The sequence below is a fragment of the Suillus bovinus genome (genome assembly GCF_016758785.1).
Source record: "Suillus bovinus strain UH-Sbo-P2 chromosome Unknown EDB93scaffold_7, whole genome shotgun sequence".
Classification (NCBI taxonomy): domain Eukaryota; kingdom Fungi; phylum Basidiomycota; class Agaricomycetes; order Boletales; family Suillaceae; genus Suillus; species Suillus bovinus.
Genome location: NW_024542063.1, coordinates 722,341 through 749,507, shown reverse-complemented (window position 1 = coordinate 749,507; position 27,167 = coordinate 722,341). Strand labels below are relative to the sequence as shown.

Genomic DNA, 27,167 nt, shown 5'->3' with positions numbered 1-27,167 from the left:
CAATTGCATTTAAAAGCAACATATTAAGCTCCTGAGATGCATATCCAGCTAGGCTTCACAGCGAGTAAAATTTTACAAAAAGATGAGATGATCTTGCAGGGGTACCGTGCTTGCGGAGTTTGCCGAAATGACATTGGACTAATTTTTGGTTTGAGCAAGCTTGAGCGGAAACAAGTCCAACGGGGTCATCATAAGACGACGGCTCGAGTGTCGAACACGACTCATCCTGTGTCAATTTCCGCCAATGGGTCATGTCTCAAAACGCCTTTATTCCTCGGCTTCAAAGCTAGCTGTTTCTACTTCACAACTGAAGCAGTTTCCGCCAAAAGAGGCCATCCTCACACCTGACTCTGGCAAACCAAATTTCTTTGACCCGGAGTTATGGGCAACTCTCCAACCGCCACCTACGTCTGCTCTAACCGCGTTTGCTCACCGAATAGGTCTTGCAAACGTGTTGTCGTCAGCAGATGTAGTCCGACGCGCTTGCACACACAAGTCGTTCCTCAATCTTCATGCTAAATATTACCCTGCAAGCCCTACACCCCCAACAAACGCAAATCTTGCGACGCTAGGAAATTCATTGATGGGACTATTTGCATCTGAACATCTTCATGCCGCATACCCGCATTTGCCGACTCGCGTTTTAAAGGCTGCAGTTAGTGCTCACGTTGGTCCATTAACATGCGCGAGTGTCGCTCAGGAAATGGGTGCAGCACCCCTACTACGGTGGCATAGACAGGTAGAGTATTAATGTTTAAAGTATAAGCTGTTTGTCACTGATCGAACATTTTAGCCTACGACACCAATGTCTCCAGCACTGTTGCACTCGGATGCATTAGCATCAATACCGAGGGCAATAACTGCCCTCGTTTACCAGGAAATATCAATCCAATCTGCACGGAAATTTGTCCAGTCGTTTTTCTTGAGTAGGCAGGTTGACCTGCGGAGCATGATCAGATTCCGTGACCCAAAGCGAGCCCTTATAGAAACTGTGGAAAAATTCGGTCGTGAACGTCCAAAATCTAGGTGTGCTGCCCGGATATAGTGTTTGTATCTCACTGACTTGAAGAGTATTTATCGTACAGATTACTGAAGGAGACTGGTCGTTATTCGAATTCGCCCGTATTTGTAGTGGGTATTTTTTCTGGACAAGACAAGCTTGGCGAGGGTTTTGGTAGTTCGTTAAAGATGGCAGAATACCGGGTAAGCAACGTCCAGGTATACCTGTCTATGATGATCTTACTTCAGGTGCTATAGGCGGCCGAAGACTCGCTACACCGGCTATACCTTACTCGGACGCCAAACCACCTTCTCCAAGTCCCTTCATCGACATTCCCTTCCAAGCAGTGTAGTATCTACAAGACTGGATCAGAAGCACCATACACCCCCGGGGCGCTCGGTGAGGCTGAAATTTTGTATGCGAGCTCAGGGCGCAGCAATATCGTCGCTCCCAAGCGACCGACACTAGAGGAGATAGAGGCGAAACGAGAGAGTCTGGATGTATAGTACACAATCTTGCTTAATTCACACAGTTTACTCTTGAAGTTTTAAGAGCGATACGAAGACCCCATACAAGAAGGAATTATTACATTCCTTCTATAGGACTGACCAGCGAAGTCGACATGCCAACACTCATCCTGCATAACTTACGTCAACCTGCACTTGGCCTAGACAGCTAATTTAACCGTGCTAGAATTCCATGGAAAATGTTTCTGTTGTTCAAGATGCTTTCGTGTCCAGGATTGAGATTTCAAACGCCTCTGTCCTCTCCACACATCTGTGTCATAATACCTGTTCTAGAGGTATCTCCATTGCCGTAGTATGAACTGTCCAACTACTAATAAGCTTATTTGGAAATGTCTTTCAAGGAGTTTGTGCAACTGGACACCCCACTCTCCTGCAGTAAACCGTCTATTTTCTTCTCTATCTGTATTGATCGAGCAGCTCAAGGGCAACCCAGCATTGATGCGCGACAACATGAGCAGGTCTCAAGATCTCATGGCCGAAGACCTACATTGATCAGACTGTGATGTAAGTATTCTCAGATGCAGAAGTCTTCTGAAATATGTGGACCACATTCGCGTCTGAATCGATAGTTTGCATGACGAGTGCGCGATGAGTAAAGTGTGGCAAGTAGAAGGGAGATTGATTATCATGTAATGCTGGAAACTCGCTGGGAGGACAGGACAAAGTTATGATTCTCCTAAGCGTCATACAGATGAGCACGTAGTCGTAGGTAATTGAGAGACCCGAGTCCCTCGCCCGGCTTGCTGTGATATAGAGGGAACGTTGCACGTGATTCATGATATTGTAAGTAGATGGTAAGCGTCCAGCTTACAAATAACTGCTGGTGTTTCGATAGAATGAAGTCCGAGAGTCGTCCTTTCCATATTCTGGTCCACTGCAGGACACATGCATTGACAGGTGACGTGGTTGAGAACAAGTCAGTAATTTATCACTAAAGTTCGCGTGCTTGTTGATCCACACGCGATAACGTGACACAGCCTAGAGGTCTCATGGCCAAGCGGGCTTCGACGATCCGTATTGCCCGGGCCGTGATATAACTACTACTTCGCCTGTGGGAGTCCTTCAAGATATACCTTGTTGAGCATGTCTGCCATGGACAAGAAAACAAACGAGTTCCTACCTGGTGTCTTGCCACCGCGTACCGCCAGGACGTTGTTAAGCGGCAGGATAGTGGCACGAAGGATGGGTCTGGTGGTACTGGCTGCTGTATTCGCATCCACTTTTATATGGATGCTACCATATGGCATTGTGCCGTACTACCCCTACCAGGAAGTCAATGCAGATATCTGCCCCCAGGTGTCTGAACTTATCCCAAAGTCTAACGGTGCTTTGTGGAAGACTTTGGGCGACACCTATGAAACAGATGCATTCAAAATGAGAGCGGTGGACTGGCTTGCAGGGGCTGTTAGAATCCCGTGAGCTTATCATTCACATCGTGAGCCTCACCAGAGAACTCACCGGTACTAAGAACAGAATCCTATGATCAGATGGGTCCTGTCGGGACTGACCCACGCTGGGAGAAATTCGGTGCTTTTCACGACTATCTGTTGAAGGCATTCCCACTGGTGTAGGTGTGCTTCTAGTTTATTGTGTCTAGACTGACTATCCCTGTAATTGTACAGTCATGCTTCCCTTGAGGTGACGAAAGTCAATACGTATGGCCTGATATATGTATGGAAAGGAACGAGCGGCTCTCTAAAGCCTCTCTTGCTTGCAGCCCATCAAGGTGAGCTGAGTACCCTTCTTACGTGGCGAGTCCCTGGAATTTTTGTGATTTAGATGTTGTTCCCGTGGAAGAGACCACAATTGACCAATGGCAGTATCCACCTTTTTCTGGGTACTTCGACGGTCCGAGTATTCTATTACAATCTATCTGATAACTTCTGATGGGCATGATAGGTGAACGGATATGGGGACGCGGTTCGCAAGATGACAAAAGCGGGCTGATAGGTGAGCTATTCACAAGTTATGCGCTTGACGTTTGGCTGATGATGGATGCACAGGCATCATGTATAATATATCTTATATCCTTTCTTTCACTCTAACTTAGATCTTACGTTAGGTCCGCCATGGAGAATATGTTGGAGAACAAGTTTCAGCCAACCCGAACCATAGTTTTGGCATCCGGGTTCGACGAGGAGACCAGCGGCCTCCACGTAAGGACATCAATTCACAGTTTGAACACTAGGCTGAACCATCGACAGGGCGCTCAAACGTTGGCACCAGTGTTACTGGAGATGTTCGGTGAAAACGGTTATGCTATGCTAGTAGATGAAGGCTGTAAGATGATGCTTTCTTTGCCATCAGCTAGACATTCTTAACTGGCATTATTTCGGGTTACAGCTGGATATGGCGAACAGTTTGGTCGAGTCATCGCAACTCCCGGAATTTCTGAGAAAGGGTATTTGGACGTGATGATAAATGTTGCATCTCCTGGTGGACACTCGAGTCTTCCACCGTATCACACTGTAGGTCTTCACTCTAGAACTAATGACCGGGCGCTCATGTCAGCATAGAGCATTGGCATATTGGCGGACATGCTCGTTAATATTGAGAGAAATCCGTTTGGGGTTCATCTTGTAAGTTCTGGAACACCGATAGGGCAATATAATAACTCTCGCTCAAATCTCGCAGGAAAGAGGTTCACCGACGTATAAGATTGCACAATGTCTTATCCACACACCTGACCTTCCTGCATCGCTACGAAGAGACATCATTCACGCAGAACATAATGAACTTGCTCTTCGCCGCGCCGAGCAGGAACTTTTCAAGAACCCGATGTTCAAAAGTCTCGTTGGAACCACTCAAGCCATTGATCTCATTCACGGAGGGGTAAAAGTCAATGCCCTGCCAGAGCAAGCTTGGGCTGTAGTGAACCATCGCATTTCGACGCAGAGGTTGGTGATTAATCAATATCGCACAAATGCATGCTAACATCGAGTCTAGTTCCGTCACTGCAACGAAAACGCATGACACTGAGTTGCTCATATCGCTAGCAAGTCAATTTAACCTATCATATACCGCCTTCGGTGCTAGGATAACTGATGCTGATGCTCCTGCGTTCGGCACCTTGACACTATCCGAAGCTTATACGCACGGACTTGAGCCTGCTCCAGTCTCACCCACTGGACATGACGCCTTGCCTTACCGATTGTTATCTGGCACTATCAGGGCTGCATATAACTCTCACAGAGGTCTTACAAATGACGATAGCTTGATTATCAGTCCTGGAATCATGTCAGGCAACACAGGTCAGTGATATCTGTCTGGCCATCATCATGTGATCCTCACACCCCTGACAGACACGAGGTACTATTGGAAGCTGACCGAACACATCTTCCGCTATGGCCACACAGATGGTGCTACAGGTGGAAGCATCATTTCTGGAGTACACACCGTCAATGAGGGTGAGACTTGATTTTTCCCTCTAACGACATATTTGACGCAAGGTTCCATGACAGCCATTAAGATCAGCAACTTCGTTGAAATGATTCGATTCTTCACCACACTTATTCTCAATGTTGATGAATCGGAGTTACCCTGAGAGAGAATTTCTGTATTTTAGTATCGCTACAAACGTTAAGATGCGGTGCCCTTTGCATGGCTGTATCGGGGAATATTGAAATATATATAAGGCGTAGCGCGAATAGTCGAGGTTTGGCGTCACCGGGTGTGTGAGAACTTAGTTTGTTTGGCGTCCGAGTCCTACGCCTTTCCTCGCAATTATTCTGAAAGTCTACGCAATATGTTTTATGCGGCGGAAAAGAATAAGCTTTACAGACATGCGGTCTATGGATTATATAGCGGCGAGACTCGTGACCCACCCTCTGACATATGTCGATATTAATGGACACCCAAAGCGGCCCGTAAAACGGTGGGTTATCAGTCTTGTCTATCATATATCAGTTTCCAGCTTGCCAAGAGTGAGAATCTTCCATGCTTCTGCCGCATAACATGTCCCAAGCTAACTTGAACCCAGTCGAAAAGAAACTTGAAGCTGACGAGCTTCCAGGCGTTAATACCCGCACATCCACCGTGACTACGAAGCTTTCGAAGGCCAAGGCATTCGTATTCAAGGTCACGCTCGTCGCTGCACTCGCAATCTCTGCTTCAACATACTTCGTCAAAAGACTTTCAAACAGTTACCCTGTCGGCATCCTCGAGGATGGCCTAAATTTGTGTCCTCAGGTGGATGAACTTGTTCCAGAGAAGAATGGAGTGATCTGGGAGAGTCTTCAACGAGTGTACAACACTGAGGAGTTCAAAGCGAGAGCTGTAGATTGGCTTGGGGGAGCTGTGCGAATTCCGTGCGTTTGTTTCGCCTGCGATATCCTGAACATCTGATCTAATACAGCCCCCATAAAGCACAGAAACGTTCGATGATATGGGAGATGTGACAGAGCCCGTTTGGGAGAAATTCCTCCCATTACATGATTATCTGAAAGATTCATTCCCTTTACTGTGAGTACTTTTCTGCACTGTGCCATTGTCCAATTGCCCAGTTTACATCATGTGTCAGTCACTTGAACTTGGAACTTACGAAAGTCAACACATACGGACTGTTATACGTGTGGAAAGGCTCAGACAGTGCTTTGAAGCCACTCCTCCTTGCTGCTCACCAGGGCAAGTTCATTTGTGCATCATAAATATCTATAGACTGATAACGCATTGGCCACTAGACGTGGTCCCTGTCTTAGAAACGACAATCAATGAATGGCAGCATCCTCCATTCTCCGGTTACTTTGATGGTCCGTATAATAGTTTTTACGTGTAGCATGTTTTTACCTGATACCTTGCCAGGGGAAACCCTTTGGGGTCGCGGGTCGTGCGATGATAAGAGCGGTCTAATTGGTAGTTAACGTTCCAACATCTAGTTCTATTCCTGAACTCATTGATTGCGTCTAGGGATCATGTCTGTGCCCTTATGACATTCAAGAAAAGTATACTGATTGCCGCAGGTCTGCGATTGAATCTATGCTAGAGAACGGCTTCAAGCCGACTCGCACGGTTGTGATCGCGTCAGGATTTGATGAAGAAGTAAGTGGATTGCGGGTAAGTTGCTCAAACTCTGCATAGCTATATCAGCACGTTAATATTGAATGCCGGTTCAAGGGTGCGTCTTCCCTAGCCACGGAAATGCTAGAGAGATTTGGAGAAAACGCCTTTACCATGCTTCTCGATGAAGGCGGTGAGTTATTGTTCCACCCACTAACACGATAGGTAACGGTGATCTGGTTGACAGCTGGGTACAGCGAGGTATATGGTCGTGTTATTGCAGTACCTGCAATTGCCGAGAAAGGTAGCTTGAACGTCCAGATCAAAGTTACATCTCCTGGTGGCCATTCCAGTCTTCCTCCACCTCATACGGTGAGCTCTCTCATACTCAAATCTTCACCAATTGATTCTGATTTTCCAAGAGCATCGGTATACTTGCAGAGCTCCTTGTACAGTATGAGAAAAACCCCTTCGAGGCCCACTTGGTGAGCTTTAAGAGACTGAATATAATGATGCACTGATAATTTTCCGGCAGACAAGAGGATCCCCGACTTACAAGAACGCTCAATGTATGGCTCAACACGCACCAGGCATCAGTCCCTCGTTAAAGGAACACATGTCACGTGCAGAGCATTGTGATGGAGCACTTCGTGCTGCTGAGCAGGAACTCTTTAAGAACCGTGCTTTCATGAGTCTTGTCGGTACTACTCAAGCTATCGATCTCGTGGACGGTGGAGTGAAAGTAAATGCTCTCCCAGAGCAGGCATGGGCCATTGTAAATCACCGCATTTCTACAGAAAGGTGGGGCTTTTGATGCAAATGAGTATCGTCGTTAATAGGTCCAATCTTATTTGTAGTTCTCTTGCCACCACAAAAGTGCGCGACATTGAATTATTGAAATCGCTCGCCAATCACTTCAATCTTTCTTACATGGCCTTTGATAGCCATATTTCCGAAGCAGATGCACCATCATATGGCACCTTGACCCTCTCCACTGCATTTGGTGACGGCTTGGAGCCAGCACCAGTCACTCCATCTGGTGAAGAGGCTGCACCGTTTCGGCTTTTATCTGGGACCATCAAGGCAGCCTACAACTCTCATAGAAATACATCAGGTTCAGATGCTATCATCGTAAGCCCAGGTATCATGTCCGGTAACACAGGTGGGGTTTTGAGCATGCATCGTACTAGCTTTGGTAAACATTTGGAATACAGATACACGGTTCTATTGGAAGTTGACTGACCATATTTTCCGATATGGTCACCTTGAGGCAGCTGGTGGAGGGTCTCTTCCTTCTGGCGTGCACACAGTCAATGAAGGTGCAATATTTTAGACTGGTTTCTCAGTAACCGAATGGCTGACTGTTCTCTAGCGATTTCCATCAATAACTTCGTTGAGGTTATCCGATTCTACACCACTTTGGTTCTCAACGTAGACGAATCATCCCTTCCTTAAGTAAGCCTCAAGTTGTATGTCAAAATATCATATGGAGGTTTTCCATGTGATACACGTCACTGTGATCGTACAGCTACAGCTCAGCAACGAGCAATTTCATTACTTGCAGACTTCTGATATATCCGAGGTTTGAGCTCTAATAGAGCGGTTAAGAACGACATGATAATCGGGCTCACGAGTCTAGAGCGTTTGGACTCACAAAAATGAATCTTCGAGGTCTTCATGTGTTTCTGCTGATGCTTGCACTGTACTATCCCAATGAGTCGCCCTTGTTATAGATTCCAGTCTCTCCTGGGTGCAATCATACTCATATTCACGGTACGTGACAACTCTCAACACCCCGAAATTCGTTATACAAGGTATATTTATACATGACCATGATATCGATGCAAGTTATTCAGCTAGTTCTTGGAAGACATCGATCGAGGCTTGTACTGGTTAGTACTCAATGATTGGCCCGACATGGCTGGGAGTAATAGCAGGGTACGATTTACAATTTACAAATTCATTTCCGTCCTTGAGATCTAGGAAATTGCAGTCGACTATATGCGGGAGCCATAAACATCTTGTGGCCCAACACCAGCCTGGCCCTTGCGAGCATTGGCCTGACCCCACCTTGAAAAGATAAGTGAGCAGGTTGTGATGAGATCAGCTGAATATATACTTTTTGATGCGAATGCTTTCGATCTGGATGAAGCCTGTCGTGTCTGTTGGCTCGAACCCACCGAGCTCGTCCATGGAAGATTCGTGCTCATCATAGAGACCCTGAAAAGCGGGTAAGACAACATGAAAGTAAGTTATGAATCAAATTCGTTACCTCATCGGAGTAGCGACCGATAACAACGACATTACCCTTGTAGAGTTTCAAGCGTACTGTTCCGTTGACGGTGCGCTGGCTCGCGGGGATGGCGCTAGTTACGAACTCGCGCTCAGGGGTGAAGAAGTGGCCATTGTAAAGAATACGGGCCAGTTCGATAGTAATGAACTGATCGCGAAGAGCACGAACATTGCGGTCGAGCGTAAGACCTTCAATGTCCATATGTGCGACACGTAAAATAGTCGCTGCAGGCGACTCATAACAACCACGAGACTTGACGCCGATAAATCGGTTTTCGACGATGTCGATACGGCCGACACCATGCTTCCTCGCGACAGCATTGAGTGCGAGGAAAATGTCGACGGGATCAGTGAGAGGGGCCTGGTTTGCAATCACAACCTTTACGGGAAGACCAGCTTTGAACTCGATCGATAGTGGCTCAGGCTCCTGTGGTGCATCTTGGAGGGACGAAGTGAGTTTCCACATGTCATCGGGAGGTGTGGTGTTTGGATCCTCGAGGATTCCTGCCTCATAGGAGATATGGAACAGATTCTCGTCGGTTGACCATGGCTTTGCGGCAGTTTGTTGCACGGGAATTCCCTTCTCCGCCGCATATGCAAGAAGTGCTTGTCGGCCAGGGAAACGGTTGTAAAACTCTGGATGTTAGGGATTAGAAAAGAACTTTATCGGTTCGGAAAATTGGATCACCAGGAAGCCTCCAAGGAGCGATGACCTTGATGTCTGGCTTGAGACCATAGAAAGCAAGTTCAAAGCGAACCTGATCATTCCCTTTGCCTGTGCAGCCATGTGATACATAGCTGTTAGAAGATCGCTGAGCGCAGGTGAGTGAAAGATGAAGACGAGGCTTACTCGCAACCCTCTCTGTCTGCAACGGATATCATACCGCGAGCGATAACAGGACGGGCGAGAGAAGTTCCAAGTAGATATACATTCTGGGATCGCGATCAGCTCGTGATGACTGCCGAGATGATGGCACTTACTTCGTAGATGCAGTTTGCTTGTACAGCAGGGTAGATTAAGTGGGTCACAAATTCACGCTTCAGGTCCTGTTGGTTTCTGAGTGACAAGCTCTGCAAGGTTGATAGAAGAGATATTTCAAACCTCCAAGAAAAATTTCTTTGCACCAACGCTGAGTGCCTTCTTTCTAGCTGCTTCGAAATCCTGCACAAACAGTCAGTGATCAGTAGCGTATTACAGAGGATATTGGCACCTCCTCTTGACCGACGTCGGCCATGAAGGCGTAAACCTCATAGCCCTCCTCGATCAGCCATGCCAAGATGCATGAAGTGTCTGCAGATCTTGATATTTAACGATGATCTTCCATCGCGTAGATCAACTTACCAAGACCACCAGAGTATGCTAGCAAAACACGACCTTTTGCAGGGGGTGACATTGTTACAACAGTTGATAAAGGGCACACGGGCAATTAAAGATCTGAAGTCTCAAGGTTGAAGGATCGATTTAAAAAGTAGGCCGGGGAGGACTCTGGAAGCCGAACAGTGACAGTTAACCGTGAAAGTTACCAGATATAGAAAAGTGCACCGAAAATACCGAAGTTGGCGATCATACGTCGATTTTGGCCAGGATGCGAATAGATACGCGATGGATGGTCTACTGTCTGCACACCGTGCGTCGTTTGATCTTAGTTTCTGGCAGCGGTAAACGTAGTATATAGTCATCGGTAATGCTCCTCGCTCACGCGCTTAGTACCCGATCCCGCTTGTACTGCAGCGAGATTTATTACTTTAGATCAAGACTACACACTGCAGGTCTCGATGATACAACTGAGAATGTTCTCACAATACGAATATTGAATTTAAACCCATCTTCACTCAGACTGATACGCTGATCAGCTCTTTGTCAGTAGGTGCATCTTGGGCTTACTCCTTGACGATACAATTGGTCCACGGCAAGTTTTAAAACTTTTTTAACCTGACCTACTTGATGTTGTCTTGAGCCTCTACCGGCGACGTCCGAAGTTGCTCGATCACGTGATCTATCCGGAACCATCTCTGGAACTTTGTCCGAAACTCCGCCGGTACTCCGTTTTTCCTAACCCCTGTCTTCCGTTTCTCGTCGTCGCCTCTCACATATCACACAACTTGCAGTTGGCTCCTTGCACGAGCTCAATGACAAGGAAACCCCGATCATCAAAACAAAGGCCCTTGGGTTATTTCATGTTTAGGCTGCACTTCTTTGCTTGGGATGAATAGTCGTATCGTTGGAATTATATTCCGTTCAACTTACTATGAATTACAATAAGAGACCACTCCAAAAACACTCGAGCATCATGTATGTTCTGGACTATTCGATTCTACCTCGACAATGCAGAAGGTGCAGGTATCGAGGATGGTACCATGGATGCTCGTAGATCAGAACGCAGCTCTCCTCTACAGCGACATCCACAACCAGAGCCGCACACATTTGACATAGTATCTCGCCAACATCCCAAATGTGTGACATGGAGGCAGTTTCCACAGGTGCGTGAGAGGCCTGAATGCCTAGCGTGAGTCAAACATCATCAATGAGTGTCACGTTGCACTACCTTTCACAGGCAAACGACACAAAGAGCACCGCGGTTTAAGAGTCCTTACCCCACAACATGAACATGTTTCTACGTGGGGGCCAAAAGTGCGATTGCATTTCCCACAGGCATGCTGCACATCTACTGAAAGTCGTCAGTTGACACATATTTTCCGATTCGCTGCGTACCGAAGGTAGCCTCTCGGCTATTGGCATGAAACGTGCTTATCTTGGCACTCTTCAGTAGTTCAAGTCGTTTGTTCAGAAGCTGCCACCTAAAAAGCATCTCCGCATATGAAAGAACATGACACTTATACTGAGCAAGGATCTGTTGATCATATGCGGCTGGCCTAAATGATCGTAATGTGAAGGTTCGCCCACTACGCAGAAACAAATATTATACTTTTCTTCAATAAATTCTTCTTCTATAACCAATCTCTTTTCTTGGATTACTTGCTTTGGGTTGATAACTTGCGAAAAAGTCGGTCGACGCCCACGTACCACCGGTGAAATGGGTACGGCAGGCGCAAGTGTTGACAAAACAGGTGTATCTGACCACGATTTTGAAACTGGTGACATCAACGTCGACCCCTTGCCTCGCCTTGGTATGTCCAGATTGGGTAGTCTCAGTGTCATAGAACCTGCACCTTCGCTCCCAGGCAATGGTAGAGGCGTAGGCATTGGGGTCTTCGCCGGAAGTTGAAGGGTATCTATCGATAGAGGCGTCGAGATACTTTCTTGCACTCCAGACATAAATTGTCGCATGCTGCCAGTATTAAACAGGCTTGACCATGAACCACGGGAGGTGTTAGACATCGAGAGTGACGAAGCCATAAGGGGCGGAGCTGTGGGAGATGTTGATGAGAGCCGCGGCCAACCAGGAGAGAGGGCTGCCGCACGCGGGCCTTTCCGTCGCACAAACGAGAAGTAATCGTCTCCAGGGGTCGGTGAAATTGACGACGGGTCATTTGCAGAGGGCGTATTTGGCACTGTAATATCATCAGAGAGAACGCTGCAATGAGCGAATGAAAAAGGCTTGCCAGTATCGGGAAGAGAAACGAAGGCTCGAAGTAAGATTATACCAAGCATTGCAAGCATCTGCACGTCATGGCTTGCACAATACTCCTTGTACCTGTGAAAATCCAAAGTTAACGCTTGAAATACTTACTATACAGGACAAGAACATACAGCGAATCAATAATTTTCTGCGCAATCTTGCTTGGACCTGCGCCTTTGACTACTGATGCGGGGAACAGGCCTCCGAGTATCCTCCATACTCGTTCATGATTCCACTGCCCATGTTCATGCGCAATTTTTGCATTTGCTTCACATATAGCACCTACGCTCTCGCCGTCGTGTCCAAACACATACGCCTCTGCGACTTTCCGCTGAGCAAATGCGGCATCGGTTGGACCTTCGATGAACACCGTGCTTCTTCGTGTAAGGGCCGGCACCTTGGCATAACTAGGGTTGGCTGTTGGAAGGGAGCTGGCAGAAGTGGCCATCGATTCGTGTCGCTTATGGTGATGACGGTGCGAAAAAGTAAGGAGGTTGGTCATTATGCGCATGGTCGTGTCGTTATCGTCGGATGACCGGGGAAGTGAGTCCAGCAGCCTGTCACGATCTATCGCAGCCATATCAAGCCGTCGGACCGCATCAGAGAGCAATGAAGGAGGTTGGAACAACCTCTGAGCAGAGGGAGACGAACGTGATGCTGGAGTTGTGACCGGAGAAGCCGACATCTCGTTCATGGGATTGCGCACTATCCGGGGCGGTGCACGGAAAAAACACACCAGTTCTCCTGATCTGATCTTTAACGTACGCTGAAGATGACCTAGAAAAGTACCAACCGTTCGGCCCAAAGACACCTTGTGAAGTCCTTGGTTCTGCGAGATTCTTGTTGTTCCTCAACAACGAAACTGTAAAATCCCTTGACTTTCTCCCTCCCTCCCCTTTCTGTGCACTATCCTCCTCCTCGTTGGATGACTCCGAGTCAATTCCTCTCGGGATGCCAACTCTTTCATCTTCATCCCCGAAAAGTAAAAATCTCAGACAGGCTTCAAGACACGGTCTTCTTCTCTCTCGAATGCCTCTCAACCGTCTCAACATGAATGCGCGACTTTGCATTGAAACTAGGGGGTTTCGCTCAAGATCAATGTCAGGTACGCCAGATTGAGGGTATGTCTTAGGAAATCGGAAAGAAATGCGTATGAACACGCTAACAGAAGACGACTCGCCCCATGGCCCATGCAGACCAAGGGTACATGTACGCCGCTTAGCAAGATCGTGCTACGAATATTAAGTAAGTCAACGCATGCGCTCAGGCAGATGAAAGGAACCTTTTCAAGTTTTATTTTGGATGTTTGCAGCTTTGTCAGCGCGGAAGTAATTCTACGCACCGAGATCAGTAGCAGCAAGGAGAGTCAATAGTGTTACTTACTCATCTTGTAAACTTTGTGTTCCATCTCCATCCATGATACGACTCCCACTCCGTTTCCTCTTCTGGCCCGGTGGAACGCTCTCGTCGTCCTTTATTCCTCGTTCTCCTGAGCTGACTCTACTCTCTGGTCCAGAAGCGCTGTCCTCGCGCCGCTCGCCAACCTTGAAACTTGCAAGCCACTGTAACGCATCCATTCTCGCAGACCTGCCACCAAGCGCATGACCACGCGTCATCGTCATCGTTGCGGGTGTCCCAGGAATATGATGAACGTGAGGCTTCAGGGTAGTGCCAGGGATGCCGAGCGCGGCTGATCCAGGGGCGTCCAGAAGCAATGCACCACGGCCCCGTGCTGCAGATCCATGGTGTGGTTGGAGGACGGGATTATGATCTTTGTCCCTGCTCGCAAGAACACTGGGGCCAGTTACTGTAGTCGTTGGTACTCGAGAAGGAAGTGTACTCGCTCGAACTTCAGCCAGGATTCCACGATGCCCGATGGGTGCTGATAGAAGTGACGGGTGCGCATCAATTGCTATTGGCGGGTGACGGAAAGACTTGTCGGTGAAGAAACGCGAACGTTGCAAATGCGGGTGCGAAGGTGCTTGAGTGGTAGTCGTATGACCAACTTTCTGTGAAATAGAAGATGTTATACACCAAACACACTGATTCACGGTAGATAATTGGGCACCTCCATAATTTCAGCATCAACCGGCCAAAATCTGAGAGTTCTGTCCTTAGACCATGTAATAAGGTGGTAATCTCCTCCCTCTGGAGGCACCGAATTACATGATGATTGCCGTTTGAAGTGTGCGCGCTCACCTAGTCCTCCCTTCCTCCATACGAATTCTTTCACTACATCTGCATGTCCCTCAAACACCTCTACTGGCGTCCCAATATCACTCCCCTCCAGTGCGTACATTTCAAGGGCCGTATCTCCGCGCTGTGGCAAGCTTAACACGCCGTGTCCGAAAGGAAGGTTTCGGGCGCGCCAGACGGGATATCGCGTTGAAATTTTTGAGCGTGGTTCAATGTCGGCTTGCGAGGACTGATTAAAGGAGAAAGAAGGAGCATCATACACGTCCCATACTTTGATCGTTTTGTCGAGAGAGCAAGTAACGAGGTCGTGCATCCGCTCATGTGCCCAGTCTATACCATAAATCTTCGCAGCATGCGCCTTTATTCGCGCAGTAGGAAGCGAACCTTTCTACCAGGTAGATTAGTAAAATGACTTCAGGGGCAATAAACCCCAGAAGATAATATAGCGAAGGCGGCATACCCGGCGATCCCATATTAGAACTTCATTCATATGTGAAGATGCCAAAACATTGGGATCCTGTCGGTTCCATTTCACCTGAGTACCTCCCGCTGTGCAAAACATCACAACGTGTGACTACGGACTCGAAAACACTTACCGTTGAACGCGCACAGTCCTGGAATAAGTCAAACTACGTATGATGAGAATAATCAAAAAACGCACCCAGTACAGGTTTCCTCGGCTCCCTTAAATCCCAAGACCACACCCAAGCATCAATGCCGACACTAGCTACAATATCGGGCTCCTTGGTATGCCAGTTGATGTCAGTGATGGCACGATAATGAGAGTGAAGTATATGCTCAATGGATGTCTTTCCGACCATCATAAGGTTCCATATAATGCTTCAATTTTTTTGTCAGTCGGAGGCTCCAGTTACAACAGTATGGAGGAGAGCTCACAGTTTCTCGGATGAGGTAGATACAATGTACTCTGCACGAGCATGGTGTGGGTTCCATTGGACGTCCGCGACGTCCCACATTCCACCTTGAGGAAGGAAACGTGGCACCTCGGAGGGCGCCTCGAGGTCGATGATAAACAAACCTCGGCGACTTGGCGCTATTGAGATTCATTCAACACAACATATACTGACTCACGCTGCAAGAACGATGTCTCTGCTCGCAGGGCTGATACTCATCTGTGTACTTTGGTCAAGAGACTGCCTCTTTGTGACACAAAGGATACGTACATTTCCGACTGCATCCCCCACAAGTTCCTTCATGTCTATGCGAAGATTTCTCTGAAAGTTGCCACCATCTTCAGGCGAAGAGGATGATTGAGTCGTCTGTGTCGCTCCAAATGATGGTACATCGCGATAGGAAGCAAGCCCAGCAGTCATTTCTTGCGTATGAGCATAAATTGGAGGAGCCCATGACGGACGGCGTGCTGTTAGTAAAGATAAGGAAGAGGGAACGGGTCCGACGTCTCTGTCCGGTGTAGCACTTTCGTTTGCAATATGAATCCGTGCTGACTGCGAATTCGGTCCTGTATGCGCAGGTTTTGACTTGGACGATGAACGCGACATCAATTACCGTTGAATTACTGAGCAATTTCGAAGCGAGTATAACACTGTCACGTGAATCACTCCAGGCTTAGGTTCTGACAAAATTCTTATAGTCAATGTAATAAGATACTGTTATGACGAGATGAGTGGTGATTAATGATTAAGCAAAGCAGTGATCAATGTGTTGTGTTAGTGCCCAGTATCCAATTAACACGACTATAGATACGCCCGGGAGGACCTGCGTGCCATCTGCACAGAAGAATATCAGTACGAGCAGCACGTGAAGGAGAGAATACTCACTTCGACAACCTTCCACCCTCCCGTAACCTCGTCCGCTAACTCCTCGTGGACGCGTGTGATCACCGCAGCATATACGCATTGTTCTACTCGGTTTTCGGCGCCGACAACGATCTCACGCGAGGCTGCATTGCGGAATAGGAGAATCTCTTGTGTCGAGAATGTCACGACAAAGACAGGGATAGAGGAGTCGAGAATTTTTCCATCAGAAACCTGGAAATATTTAGCATTTCACCTCTGCATGATATAGATAGACAGATGAAATACTTACGTCTACTGACCGGATATCAAGCACTTTACTGTCACTGACAAGGCCCTGGCGAAGATATTGTTCCATGGTTGCCCAAAGAACATTGTATGTCTAAAGAAGGGGGTATTTAGATTTGAAATGCGATTCCGATCGGATACACTCACCGCTTCACTGCACCACCTGACAAGCGACTCCCTATCTGCACTCAAGTACGCATCTACGACTTCCGGAACGATATATTCTCTCAATTCCCTCTCGAACGCCTCCCTCGAAAAGCTCGGATCCATCGCGCGGATCATGCGTGTCACTTGGGCTGTTTCGTTCTCCTCGAACCAGGACCCAATCGTACTGGTCACAGCACGAAGTGGGGTAAGGAGGGGAGACTCCGACTCTTCGTACGCGGCATGTAGCGAGGACAAGCGTTGCATTACAGGGTTCCTAGACTTGAAGTTTTCCCAAGCTTCCGCGCGAGGCGAGGGTTTAAGATATATGATTGATTGGCCCGCTCTGTAGGCTTGTTAGAACCAGCACAAAAAAAAATACTTCCAAAGGACGCACCCTAGGTTCTCCTCCATTACTCGACGTCCGCTTAGGCCCGCCTTCTCGAGACGTTTTTGCCTGCGACGTCTCCGAGCTTCCTTATCCTCGAACCCGGCATGCTTTGCGGACCCAGAGTCGTCCAGGGCGTCGACGAGAGTTTCTGCAAGAGTTTTGTAAGCAGCCGTCTGACGGATGGGCTCGGTTGTTGTAGCAATGGTACTAGAGAGGGACGTTGTTGCTCGCGAAATCTGCCGAAAGTTAGTTCGTGATATCAAGTAGCTATAAGCAAAATATACGCACTGCACGCATTATTTCGCTCTCTTCCATTGTCTTCAATGCCTCTGATACCGCGTCGCCGACCTTAACACCCGTCGCCTTCAGCTCCTCCGCCGCTGCCCTCAAACGGGGGTTTTCCTTGATGCTGGACGTCAACTGTGGAAGCGAAAGTGAGATTTAACCCATATACGAGAAAAATTGAAAATACATACCCTTGCACGCTCATATACTTCCCTCGCCCGTTTCATGGCGTCCGAATCCTGAAGTTTGTCAACGTCACCCTGAAGCTGTTTAACATTATCTTGAAGTTCGCGGTTTTTCCTAAGTTCGTCACGAAGCACGTCGACGAAAGTTTGAAAGGGTGATTTCGGGAGCTCTTCATATCTTCGTGTTGAGGAGTGGAAAGAACGAGTCTTCGCGAGTCGCGACAGAAAGCGCCTGGCCGGAGAATAACTAAAGGGCGCTGCACTTGGTCTGTGCAGAATCAACGAGCGCGCTGCAACAAAGCTACGGAGATGAAGCATTAGTTACAGCGAACTGAAGAACGATGATAGTTTTACTTAATTTCAATGGATGACTAATAAGTAGCCAACACCGCTTTTAATGAGTAGTAACTGAAACCCTGACATTACCATGCCACGCCGCAAACATCAATTCCTCGAAGACGACGATTCCGACTCTTCAGACGGCTCAGAGGCTGACGTTAATCTAGATGAAAATGATCCAGACGTTCGTGCTGAGCGTGCCCTCTTTGAAAATGCGCACAAACGACGTCGGAAGAATGGTAAAGAAGACGCAATTTACGGCGTATTTGGTAGCGACAGTGAGGATGAAGGTCACGGCGGCTCAGGCTCTAAACGCAAGAGAAATGACTGGACGAAAGCTCCCTCGTTTGTCGCAAAGGGAAAAGTAGATTTGGAGAAGGATGTGGAGGCGCAGGAGGATGAGGCATGGGAAGGGGAACAAGAAGTGATCGACGAAGCGGATGGGGTCGACAGTTCCGACGATGATATCGAGCAGGCTGAATATCCCGAGGATGATGAAGATGAGGATGGACTCTCAAAGCCTTCTTCGCCCCAGATACGAAATCAAGAAGAGGATGAACCACCAGAACAGCCAGCGTTTGCCGGTCTTGGCTCAACTAGAGCTGAGCAGGAACCTTCAACGCGGAACTTTGCGAGAGGCGGTATTGGATCTTCGAAAGGTGGAATTGGCTCAATAGGTGGAATAGGTTCTGCCAAGGGTGGTTTCGGCAATTCTACAAGACCTGGATCCATGACTGTAGGTATGGGATTTACGAAAGGTGGCATCGGTTCTACATCTCGTGCTCCATCTGAACCTGCTATCGCTTCCCCCGCCCCTACCAAATTAGCGTCTACATCCGAGTTGCCAACCGCCTTTGGTGGTAACGGTGCCCCTCGTGCACAACGCTCTTTTCTCCGCAGCGGGACTTCCTCTACAAGTAAACCATCCACTCCGCTACCTGCTCATGAACAAGCACACTTCAACAAGATTGGAAGTACCCTTGGTGCTCAAATGCTTGCAAAGATGGGATGGCAGGCTGGTACAGGTCTTGGCGCAACCGGGGAGGGTATTGTCATTCCAATCGAGAGCAAATTGCGTCCGAAGAACATGGGTATCGCGTTCAAGGGGTACAGGGAGAAGACAGAGCAAAGCAAGCTAGAGGCTAGAAGGAGGGGAGAAGTAGTCAGCGACGATGAGGAAGAGGTGCGGCCGGGACAGAAGAAGAAGGGCGAAGCAAAGGAGAAGAGGAGCGACGCTTGGAAGAAACCAAAGAAGGTGAAGACCAAGGTAGAGCACAAGACATACGAACAAATTGTTGCAGAAGCTGGACAGCAACCCGCCGCATCCGGTATTGGTCAAATCATTGATGCGACTGGCAGAACGGTGAATGCTGCTCATATCTTTTTGTTTCACCTTACTCATACATCTTTTCAGCCTCGTGAAGTTGCGTCACTTGCCGATATATCTCTGTCATCGTGGACACCATCAACTGATCCTACCCGTATACCGGAGGTACGGCATAACCTGCGACTTATTGTAGACGCATGCAAGAACGATCTTGACGGACTTGCGCGCGAAGCCAAGGCTCTCGAGGAACGCAAAAGATTCATTGCTCAAGAGAGCATTCGGTTGGAAAAGAAAGTTGACGATGAGGCTGAGCGTATGTCCGTTCTTGCTTTTTAATCTCATCATTACTCATGCGCAGTGTATGTAGTCATTGCACGACTACAGCAGGTAAAACTTGTCGTGGACGATATTGGCACAAAGGCGAAGGAACTAGCTTCTGTTTATGAGGCAACCTTGGATGATTTTTCGCCTTTGTTTTCCACCTTGTTGGTGCAGTACCCCATAGAGTTTGACAGATATCGGTTGGACGAAATTGTTGTCGCAGCAATCGCGCCGATGGTCAGACGAATCGTTGCTCAATGGAATCCACTCCAGGATCCTTCAGGCTTGGTCACAACCTTCCGCATATGGAAGCAAGCACTGAAAGTCAACTCCGTTGACAAACTGCCAGATACTCAGATTGACATCTATGGCGCACGCATTGTGGCAACCCCTCCAGCCATTGAAAAGATGATGACTCCCTTTGAGTCCCTTCTATGGAATGTATGGCTACCAAAAGTCCGTACTTGCCTCAACAACGAGTGGTCACCTGAGGACCCTACACCAGCTGTCAAGTTGTATGAAGCATGGTCGACATTCCTCCCGCCATTTGTGCGCGATAACATACTTGACCAACTCATACTACCCAAAGTGAGCAAAGCCGTTGCAGACTGGAGCCCCAAGCGCAGTACAGTGTCCTTGCACGCGCTTGTATTCCCTTGGCTTCCATACCTGGGTTTGCGTATTGAAAGTGTTCTGGGTGATGCGCAAAGGAAGGTCAAGAGCCTTCTCAGGAGTTGGGTACCAGCAGATGGCGCACTCAAGGACCTCGGTGGATGGATGGAGGTTTTCGACAAAGGCGAGTGGGACGCGATGCTCCTCAAGTATGTTGTGCCGAAATTGGGCTCGTTGTTGCGCGATGAGTTCCGTGTCAACCCCCGCAATCAAAATATGGAACCATTGACACAAGTTCTCACATGGTCTACGCTTCTCCATGGGAGTGTATTTGCTCAATTGCTAGAAACTGAGTTTTTCCCGAAGTGGCTGGATGTACTGCACATTTGGCTCATACAGCCGAAGGTCAGTTTCGAGGAAGTTGCACAGTGGTATTCCTTTTGGAAGAGCAGTTTCCCAGATAGCGTGCAGTCTATGCCTGCTATTGCACGTGGATTTACTCGCGGGCTGCAGCTTATGAACACAGCTATCGAGCTCGGCCCTGATGCGCCTACGATGCTGAAACGCCCGGATCTACGTGCAGAACAGGCGATTGCAAATGTGTCTACAAAGAAGCCCGCTGCAACAAAGGTCGCTCCTGCGCGGATTCAAGAGATCACCTTTCGCTCGATTGTGGAGGAGTTTGCTGCGTCGCACAATCTCTTGTTTATTCATACGGGGCGCGCGCACGAGAAATCGAGGATGCCGTTGTTCCGCGTCTCGTCTAGCATTGCAGGGAAAGGAGGCTTGCTTGTTTATGTGCAAGACGATGCAGTGTGGGCGCCTGATGGGGATGAATATAGGGCAATTACTTTGGAGGATATGGTTCTTAGGGCCAACAAGTAGGGACACTCAGAATGCATATTAGTACATACGCGCACATAGGCAGTGGCACTGTCATGACGCGATGGTCAGGTGACCAACTTGAACAAACTGTCAATAATGACTTGCGGCAATCAACTCATTGTCAATGATGCCAGTTTGACTGAACAACATAAAGCTTCAACGGAGCCACAGGAGGCAATATTACAACTTGATCACTCCCATCACTTCCTGGGACCTGCAAGACACTTGGACACTAAGAGTTTCCGGCAGCTCGCGCATTACTTACCAGATCGAAAAGGCACTCTCCTTTGCTGAAGTCTGTATGTTTCTCAGTTTACTATCATGTCTCTCAAAGTACCAACCGAAATAATCGATGTCGACGCTCTTCTCTCGGACGAGGATGAACCGGCTGATGCAACTCAATTCGTTGGGTATGGCCCGGGGGGAAACTCGCAATACACAAACGCCACGGGTCGAATGATGACTATCAAAAATGAACCAGTCGCTTCCTCGTCCCGCTTGCCTCCGCCCTCAGGATCCAATTTGCAATTCAAAGAGTAAGTTTACCATTCATGATTTCATGTGAGCCGTCGGTGTTAATTAGGAATTCGGTGATTATCTCTCCCGTCCGTGACATCGTGCAGCACCCATACATTATTCACTTACGCGCGTCCAGGGCTCTTTGAAGTTGTTGAAGAAGTAAGGTTTTACCTCCAAACATCTAGGGGATCGAGGACTCATGCAAGACCACCTTTATCCTCAGGAAAAGAGGAAAAGAATGGCGATGGAACGCGTTGAGGAGCCACCTTTGAAGAAACGTGCAACAAGTTCAACCATCGCAATTGCAAATGTGCCCAGTCGACAAAAGGAAAAACGCAAGCAGCCATCTGGGTGGAAAGAGCCGGTGATCATAGATTTGTCGATCTGTAGCAGCGACGATGACATCCTTGCAAAGGTGAGATCTTGCTTGATATTGCTCCTGCGCTTGCCTCATGCACCTGTCCTCTCAGAGACCTAGACTCGAATCCGAGGAAAGCTCCTTGTTTGCCGACCGCACGACCGATATCTACTGCGAATGATGATAGTAACCAAATGGACTGCGGTAACGATACACATGACCCGAACGATTTTCTCCCTCGTACGAACGTACTACCGCCCCTGTCTCAATCACTATCATCTGAGGACCCTGGATATGACTCCGAAGAGGAGTATGCGAACTATATGGCTTCTCTCGACATTTCTGATGAATCCAAAGTGAGTGTCTTTTAAATCGATACTCATGTGTTCAAATTTCGTTTCCAGTGGAATCAGATGCCTTCAAGCAAGAAGGCTGAAGACCTTTCGCCTAATGTGGAGCTGGAGGTCGGGCCGGCACATCCGCGACCTGGAGAACTGCGGCCGTTGCGTCCGAAGTACTTCGCCGTACACTATCCAGTCACCCCCTTAGATCCAATTTACAAGGAACAATTCTTTTGGGGGAAAGTGCGTCGTTGTTCATCTTCATGTGGGCGAATAACGAAATTTTGCTCAGCTAAATTCGGTGCCAGGTTTCCGACCGCACGCACTCAAACCACCTGCTCGACTTCGCTTCGCTAGGCACTTGCCGGGACGCACGCGCCCTCTCAAACTGTTCCAAGATCTTGCTTACGATAAGTTGGGTGCTGTGCAATCGCATCGTCAGGCAGCATCAGGGTGTGAGAGACATCTTCTAGCCAATATTTTGGCATCGTTCCTGATGAGTTTCTCAGCCATAAATAAGATTGTTCAAGTTCCAGGAGCCATCGTAGCGTGTGCGGCAGCATCTGGTGGACATCCCGACTATTCGAATGAAGACCGAGAAGGTGCGCGTGTCATGTTATCTTCTTATTCGGGGACGCTTAGTCCTTGCAGCGCCTCTCCCATCAGACAACAATGCCGGGACAATGGTAGTGTTCCAGCAGGGCCAATGTAAGTCTGTCAGCAAGCAGTAAAGGGATCAGTTGTAATCACGCTTACAGGTCACGTTGTCGATGCTCACTGCATCGACCACGCAGGTGATTCTCTCATTTAGGAGTTATGCTTATGACTGAACGGTGTCGCAGCTTCTGCGAAGAAATACTACACGGTGAACGATGTCTTATTCAATCCATTGAAGTACGGTTGGGCCCTGTATCTATTGTGCTTGATGAGTTAATGGCCACTGTAGCCCCGCACAATTTCTATCGACTGGGAATGATTGCCAGGTGCAGCTTTGGCAGCTGCCTAAGGTTGATGAAATGGAAGTGAGTGAATCCATCACTAGTGCCCCCCGGATGATGAATTCTAGTGAGTCAACCATTGCTACCATTGTACTTGCTGATGTCCTGTTTTATAGTGACGCTGGGAGATGTCACGCAGGATTTGGTGCACTCATTCGATGGTACAAATATTGCTGTATCTTGTCGAGATGGGTTTGTATCTCATCCGAATTACTAATTTGGTTGGAGTTGACTTTCTCACCCAGCACTGTCTCTGTCTTCAAGACGATAAAATTATTCACTTCATCAACATGGTCCAGAACTATGCCTCCGCCTGATCCGGAGACGAAACTTCACGTTGCCCCTCCTGATGCCGATCATGCCGCGGGTACTGTCCTTTGGGGCCGTGGTCCGACCGAACGCTTTATGTACACATCTTCAGAAGCTCACGATCCTGATGGGGTGGGCAAGGACGAAGGTTTTCACCGTGCACATGATGTATCACGAGGTCGAGTACTGTTTCCTTTCAGTGCCAATGAGTCAGGTGATGCAGGAGCCGTCAGTCCAGATGGTGAGTGTGTGTGTTTACCTGTGAGCCTACTGGTATAAAACTGTGCAGGAAGCACTTATCTCTTGATCACATGCGGTGAGAATAATCAGCATCCTATAAGGTTGTACGATGTGGCTCGCAAGTCGGGGCATGCTGTCGCCGAAACAATGCTTGAGCCATCATCAACCTCCCGGGTCGCTACATTTGAAGTAACAACAGCCGCTTTTTCTTCTGAAGGGCGCCTCCTTGCGGTGGCACGCTCAGATAATGCTGTGCACATGTACGACATTCGTGCGCTAACTAAAGGTCCCCTTGCCATATTCAAACACGAGGAGTTAGATGCAGTAGGTTCGGCCGGGTATGGTGCTGTTCATGTATGCTGGGTTGAGGGGCGGGATCGGCGGCGAGTTGGCATTGTCAGTGGGGGCAATGATGGGTGTGTGCGAGTGTGGGATCCGTTGATTGCCTCATCGGACAAGTCTCAAGGTAAAGTGCTGGCGCGCACGGAGTTTGATGTCGCATACTTTGCCATGGGTGACATGTGGACAGGAGAGAAACCACTCGTTCTGTGAGTATCATGCTCTGTTGTCTTTGGTATAAGCACTGATCGGACTATCAAGTGGGCATTGTGGTGGAGGTCTTTATGTTTATGACTACTTGGATGCTGACGGCCTACCGATATGTTGAACCATTAGCAGAGCACCATGGCTTGCCGCATCACATACCGGAAGTGTATACTTATATCATTGGGTGGTGAAACTGTTTGATCTTGCTACGGTACCGCTGGTTGATTATATATTCACAAGCTCGACTGATCATGAAGTTATATCCATCCCACCACGTTTGTTGCTCGGTCTAAAGTTTATGTATTCATGCATTGAGTTCGGCCATCGAAGCGTCGTACGATCAGTTAGCGAGTCCCTACCATAGATGAATGAAAAATCTATATCATTGGTGAGTAACTCTTGTGATTTCTACCAATTTCTGATATCAGGCTTTGATTAGGCTCCTCCCGACTCAGAGACTCTGGTCACCGTGTCTTTATAAAATTAGCGCTTGGCAAGTTTGTGGCAAGTTGGCATGTTTCACTTCTTCAATCACACCTCGCTGTAGCTCCTGTGACTATTTTTATGGTCAAAGGACTTAGGACATATGAGGCTTGAACGTCGAACACTGAAAGGTCTACTTCTACTTGATGTCGCTAAAACCTCGACTGACGACTCCGTCCCGCAGAGCCTTTATGGCGACGATGTCATCTCCCCCAGTTTGTACTAGCAGCATCAAAAATCGGGTTAGATATGTCCGCTTGCCCCCTAGGGCGCCTTTGGCACAATGTACATGAAAGTAGTTGTCAACTCCCTCCTAGCACGTGCGGGTTGTCCCGGCTGAGGTCAACTATATAGTAATCTCGTAATTTACAGTTTGAGTATTTTGCTTCTTTATGCCATCGCACAAATTGCGCTTTGATTCATAACGTATCATAGTATATACGACGACATTCGAAACACCCCAATTGTTTCTATCACTATGGGACAATCAATCTCCTCCTCGCCTCCCACAACTGTATCGCGCAACTCTCCACCGTCATCGTGCCCAATGCATGATGTGCCCAGCACTGGTTGTCCAATTCAGCACAACAACCCACCTGTTGCAAAATCCTCGGGTGGATGTCCCGTCGATCACTCTTCACTCAACACGTTGAATCCCACAAACCAGATGCCCAATCTTCCTCAGACCCCCATATACCCGCAAGCCGTACCGCTACCAACTGAGCGTACAATGTCATCGATCCCGCGTGTGGCGGACGGTGAAACGACAACCGACACGCGCCAAACGTGGGAGTACCCATCTCCTCAGCAGTTCTATAATGCACTGGTAAGAAAAGGTTTGGATACGTCCCCTGAGCATATTGAGACGGTGGTGGAAATACACAATTTTTTGAATGAGAGAGCTTGGGGAGAAGTGTTAAAGTGGGAGAGGAGGATTGCACAGTGAGTTTTATTCTTGCTATGTCGATTACGATTATTGATTTTTTTTTACCTCTCAGGGTGGGTGACGAGGAGCCGCATCTTGCTCGCTTTAAGGGACGTCCAGGCGAGATGTCGCCCAAGGCAAGGTTCTGGATGCTGGCTGGCTGGCTGCTTCCTTCTAGATTCAAGTAGCTTTGTCCCTGCTATGTGTTTACTGAATACTGACATCAGTATCACAGCACTGAACCTCCGTTCGATCGTCATGATTGGATAGTACGTCGTCCGCGCGATGGAACAGAGGTCCGCTATGTCATCGACTACTACTCTGCACCGTCTACTTCTAACGGAGATCCCGGTTTCGCATTGGATGTCCGACCTGCTCTTGACTCGTTGGAAAGTATCCAGCAGCGTGTAGCGGTGGGTATGGATGACGTATGGGAGGGGCTTCGGGAGAGGGGATGGGGAAAGAGTGAACGGGGAGGTACATAACAGGCAAGGCCATGGGATAGTCTTGAGCATGCACACTCTATTCCCAATGCTGGATCAGTCGTCCGACTGTCGGTATTTATGTTGCTTTGAGTAAGCTAATGAACACACCTCTCGCATTATACACTAATATGATAGACTCGTTGGGAAGCCATACCGTTGTTGACACAATTATCTTCAGCACCTTGATGTGGATGCCATTTCTGTTGAGCTGGGTGGCTATTTAATGAGTTAATGTTGCCTTTCTTATCTCGCAGGCCAATTAGACGCTATTTGACTAACATTTGTGCTGAAACAGCTTTCAGCAGAACGGTAGTGAAAATAAGCAGATCACGTAGTAAACTCGTGACTGTGATGGCGCGGCTCTGCCATTCGAGTGACTCAGCCGTTTTGTCCGTACGGACGTAGGGTAAGTACAGATCAAACCACAACTTACGAGCCTAAGTCCGAGTGCGTAATATTCTGTTAGCAGTATTTATAAAACTGCCCATTGGTTAGCTACTGATACGCCGAGTACTTGCATGCAGGATAGTCATCCGAGTCGAAATCATGGCCTGCAAGTGTCTGCAAGCGACTCGACTTGCCGCAGCGGCCCGCAGGCTCGCAAAGGTTTGACCGGGGAGCTGTTCTTTTCAATCTTCAGCTATTTTGTAGGTTTGTGGAGAGTTATCAGATAAACGAACATGATATCTCCGTCTAACCTTCTACTGCTATTTTGCCGTGCTGCGCTGGTATAATAAGATCTTATTCAAGAAGTCAGGATCATTTACGAGATTTCCAGCACTCGCATTCGGACAAGAGGTAGGATCGATTTGTTCCATCA

General features: G+C 48.1%; 10 protein-coding genes across 10 annotated transcripts; 7 read left to right on the top strand and 3 right to left on the bottom strand.

Annotated features, from left to right (window-relative positions):
- The first annotated feature begins 133 nt into the window (after positions 1-133).
- Positions 134-1,700, top strand: EDB93DRAFT_1124892 (ribonuclease III domain-containing protein). Its single transcript, XM_041448695.1, has 4 exons — positions 134-739; positions 794-1,026; positions 1,086-1,203; positions 1,258-1,700. Exons 1-4 carry the CDS (start codon positions 245-247, stop codon positions 1,504-1,506), a joined length of 1,095 nt encoding a protein of 364 aa, XP_041311561.1. The 5' UTR covers positions 134-244; the 3' UTR covers positions 1,507-1,700.
- Positions 1,701-2,303: 603 nt separating this feature from the next.
- EDB93DRAFT_1124887 (uncharacterized protein) lies at positions 2,304-5,190 on the top strand. Its single transcript, XM_041448694.1, has 14 exons — positions 2,304-2,942; positions 2,996-3,094; positions 3,150-3,253; positions 3,307-3,375; positions 3,427-3,477; positions 3,531-3,537; positions 3,590-3,683; positions 3,732-3,807; positions 3,871-3,995; positions 4,044-4,106; positions 4,162-4,424; positions 4,474-4,778; positions 4,830-4,934; positions 4,989-5,190. The coding sequence occupies exons 1-14, from the start codon at positions 2,611-2,613 to the stop codon at positions 5,069-5,071; spliced, it is 1,776 nt and encodes a 591-aa protein (XP_041311560.1). The 5' UTR covers positions 2,304-2,610; the 3' UTR covers positions 5,072-5,190.
- A 291-nt stretch (positions 5,191-5,481) lies between these two features.
- On the top strand, positions 5,482-7,977 carry EDB93DRAFT_1238610 (uncharacterized protein; the record flags this gene model as incomplete). Its single annotated transcript, XM_041451548.1, has 13 exons — positions 5,482-5,834; positions 5,893-5,988; positions 6,047-6,150; positions 6,207-6,275; positions 6,328-6,378; positions 6,464-6,579; positions 6,640-6,715; positions 6,770-6,894; positions 6,945-7,007; positions 7,058-7,323; positions 7,380-7,684; positions 7,737-7,841; positions 7,895-7,977. The coding sequence occupies 13 exons, from the start codon at positions 5,482-5,484 to the stop codon at positions 7,975-7,977; spliced, it is 1,812 nt and encodes a 603-aa protein (XP_041311559.1).
- Positions 7,978-8,229: 252 nt separating this feature from the next.
- EDB93DRAFT_1124878 (argininosuccinate synthetase) lies at positions 8,230-10,440 on the bottom strand. The gene is made up of 9 exons (XM_041448693.1): positions 10,157-10,440; positions 10,026-10,105; positions 9,917-9,976; positions 9,796-9,861; positions 9,665-9,747; positions 9,503-9,612; positions 8,795-9,450; positions 8,642-8,742; positions 8,230-8,592 (listed from the first exon to the last, which is right to left on the bottom strand). Exons 1-9 carry the CDS (start codon positions 10,206-10,208, stop codon positions 8,520-8,522), a joined length of 1,281 nt encoding a protein of 426 aa, XP_041311558.1. The 5' UTR covers positions 10,209-10,440; the 3' UTR covers positions 8,230-8,519.
- A 244-nt stretch (positions 10,441-10,684) lies between these two features.
- EDB93DRAFT_1124874 (uncharacterized protein) lies at positions 10,685-16,171 on the bottom strand. Its single transcript, XM_041448692.1, has 18 exons — positions 15,776-16,171; positions 15,684-15,724; positions 15,489-15,638; positions 15,253-15,431; positions 15,188-15,205; positions 15,052-15,140; positions 14,595-14,979; positions 14,464-14,543; positions 13,779-14,404; positions 13,678-13,729; positions 13,189-13,627; positions 12,527-13,139; positions 12,379-12,470; positions 11,742-12,327; positions 11,528-11,688; positions 11,361-11,480; positions 11,063-11,308; positions 10,685-11,009 (listed from the first exon to the last, which is right to left on the bottom strand). The coding sequence occupies exons 1-17, from the start codon at positions 16,109-16,111 to the stop codon at positions 11,130-11,132; spliced, it is 4,146 nt and encodes a 1,381-aa protein (XP_041311557.1). The 5' UTR covers positions 16,112-16,171; the 3' UTR covers positions 10,685-11,009; positions 11,063-11,129.
- A 1-nt stretch (position 16,172) lies between these two features.
- On the bottom strand, positions 16,173-18,018 carry EDB93DRAFT_1326000 (uncharacterized protein). Its single transcript, XM_041455048.1, has 7 exons — positions 17,666-18,018; positions 17,478-17,609; positions 17,196-17,425; positions 16,802-17,144; positions 16,659-16,748; positions 16,391-16,600; positions 16,173-16,339 (listed from the first exon to the last, which is right to left on the bottom strand). Exons 1-7 carry the CDS (start codon positions 17,975-17,977, stop codon positions 16,307-16,309), a joined length of 1,350 nt encoding a protein of 449 aa, XP_041311556.1. The 5' UTR covers positions 17,978-18,018; the 3' UTR covers positions 16,173-16,306.
- Positions 18,019-18,740: 722 nt separating this feature from the next.
- Positions 18,741-21,143, top strand: EDB93DRAFT_1078334 (GC-rich sequence DNA-binding factor-like protein-domain-containing protein; the record flags this gene model as incomplete). Its single annotated transcript, XM_041445374.1, has 3 exons — positions 18,741-19,361; positions 19,413-19,638; positions 19,693-21,143. The coding sequence occupies 3 exons, from the start codon at positions 18,741-18,743 to the stop codon at positions 21,141-21,143; spliced, it is 2,298 nt and encodes a 765-aa protein (XP_041311555.1).
- Positions 21,144-21,971: 828 nt separating this feature from the next.
- On the top strand, positions 21,972-23,817 carry EDB93DRAFT_817868 (uncharacterized protein). The gene is made up of 11 exons (XM_041457583.1): positions 21,972-22,077; positions 22,133-22,376; positions 22,425-22,604; positions 22,654-22,816; positions 22,871-22,963; positions 23,013-23,069; positions 23,120-23,155; positions 23,204-23,255; positions 23,308-23,383; positions 23,488-23,551; positions 23,605-23,817. The coding sequence occupies exons 1-11, from the start codon at positions 22,061-22,063 to the stop codon at positions 23,628-23,630; spliced, it is 1,008 nt and encodes a 335-aa protein (XP_041311554.1). The 5' UTR covers positions 21,972-22,060; the 3' UTR covers positions 23,631-23,817.
- A 139-nt stretch (positions 23,818-23,956) lies between these two features.
- On the top strand, positions 23,957-24,575 carry EDB93DRAFT_1078578 (uncharacterized protein; the record flags this gene model as incomplete). Its single annotated transcript, XM_041445399.1, has 2 exons — positions 23,957-24,456; positions 24,509-24,575. Coding segments are annotated over 2 exons (567 nt in total), but the record flags the coding sequence as incomplete, so codon positions are not given.
- An 840-nt stretch (positions 24,576-25,415) lies between these two features.
- EDB93DRAFT_1066995 (cytochrome c/c1 heme-lyase) lies at positions 25,416-26,311 on the top strand (the record flags this gene model as incomplete). Its single annotated transcript, XM_041444918.1, has 3 exons — positions 25,416-25,879; positions 25,936-26,046; positions 26,098-26,311. Coding segments are annotated over 3 exons (789 nt in total), but the record flags the coding sequence as incomplete, so codon positions are not given.
- Between the last annotated feature and the right edge of the window lie 856 nt (positions 26,312-27,167).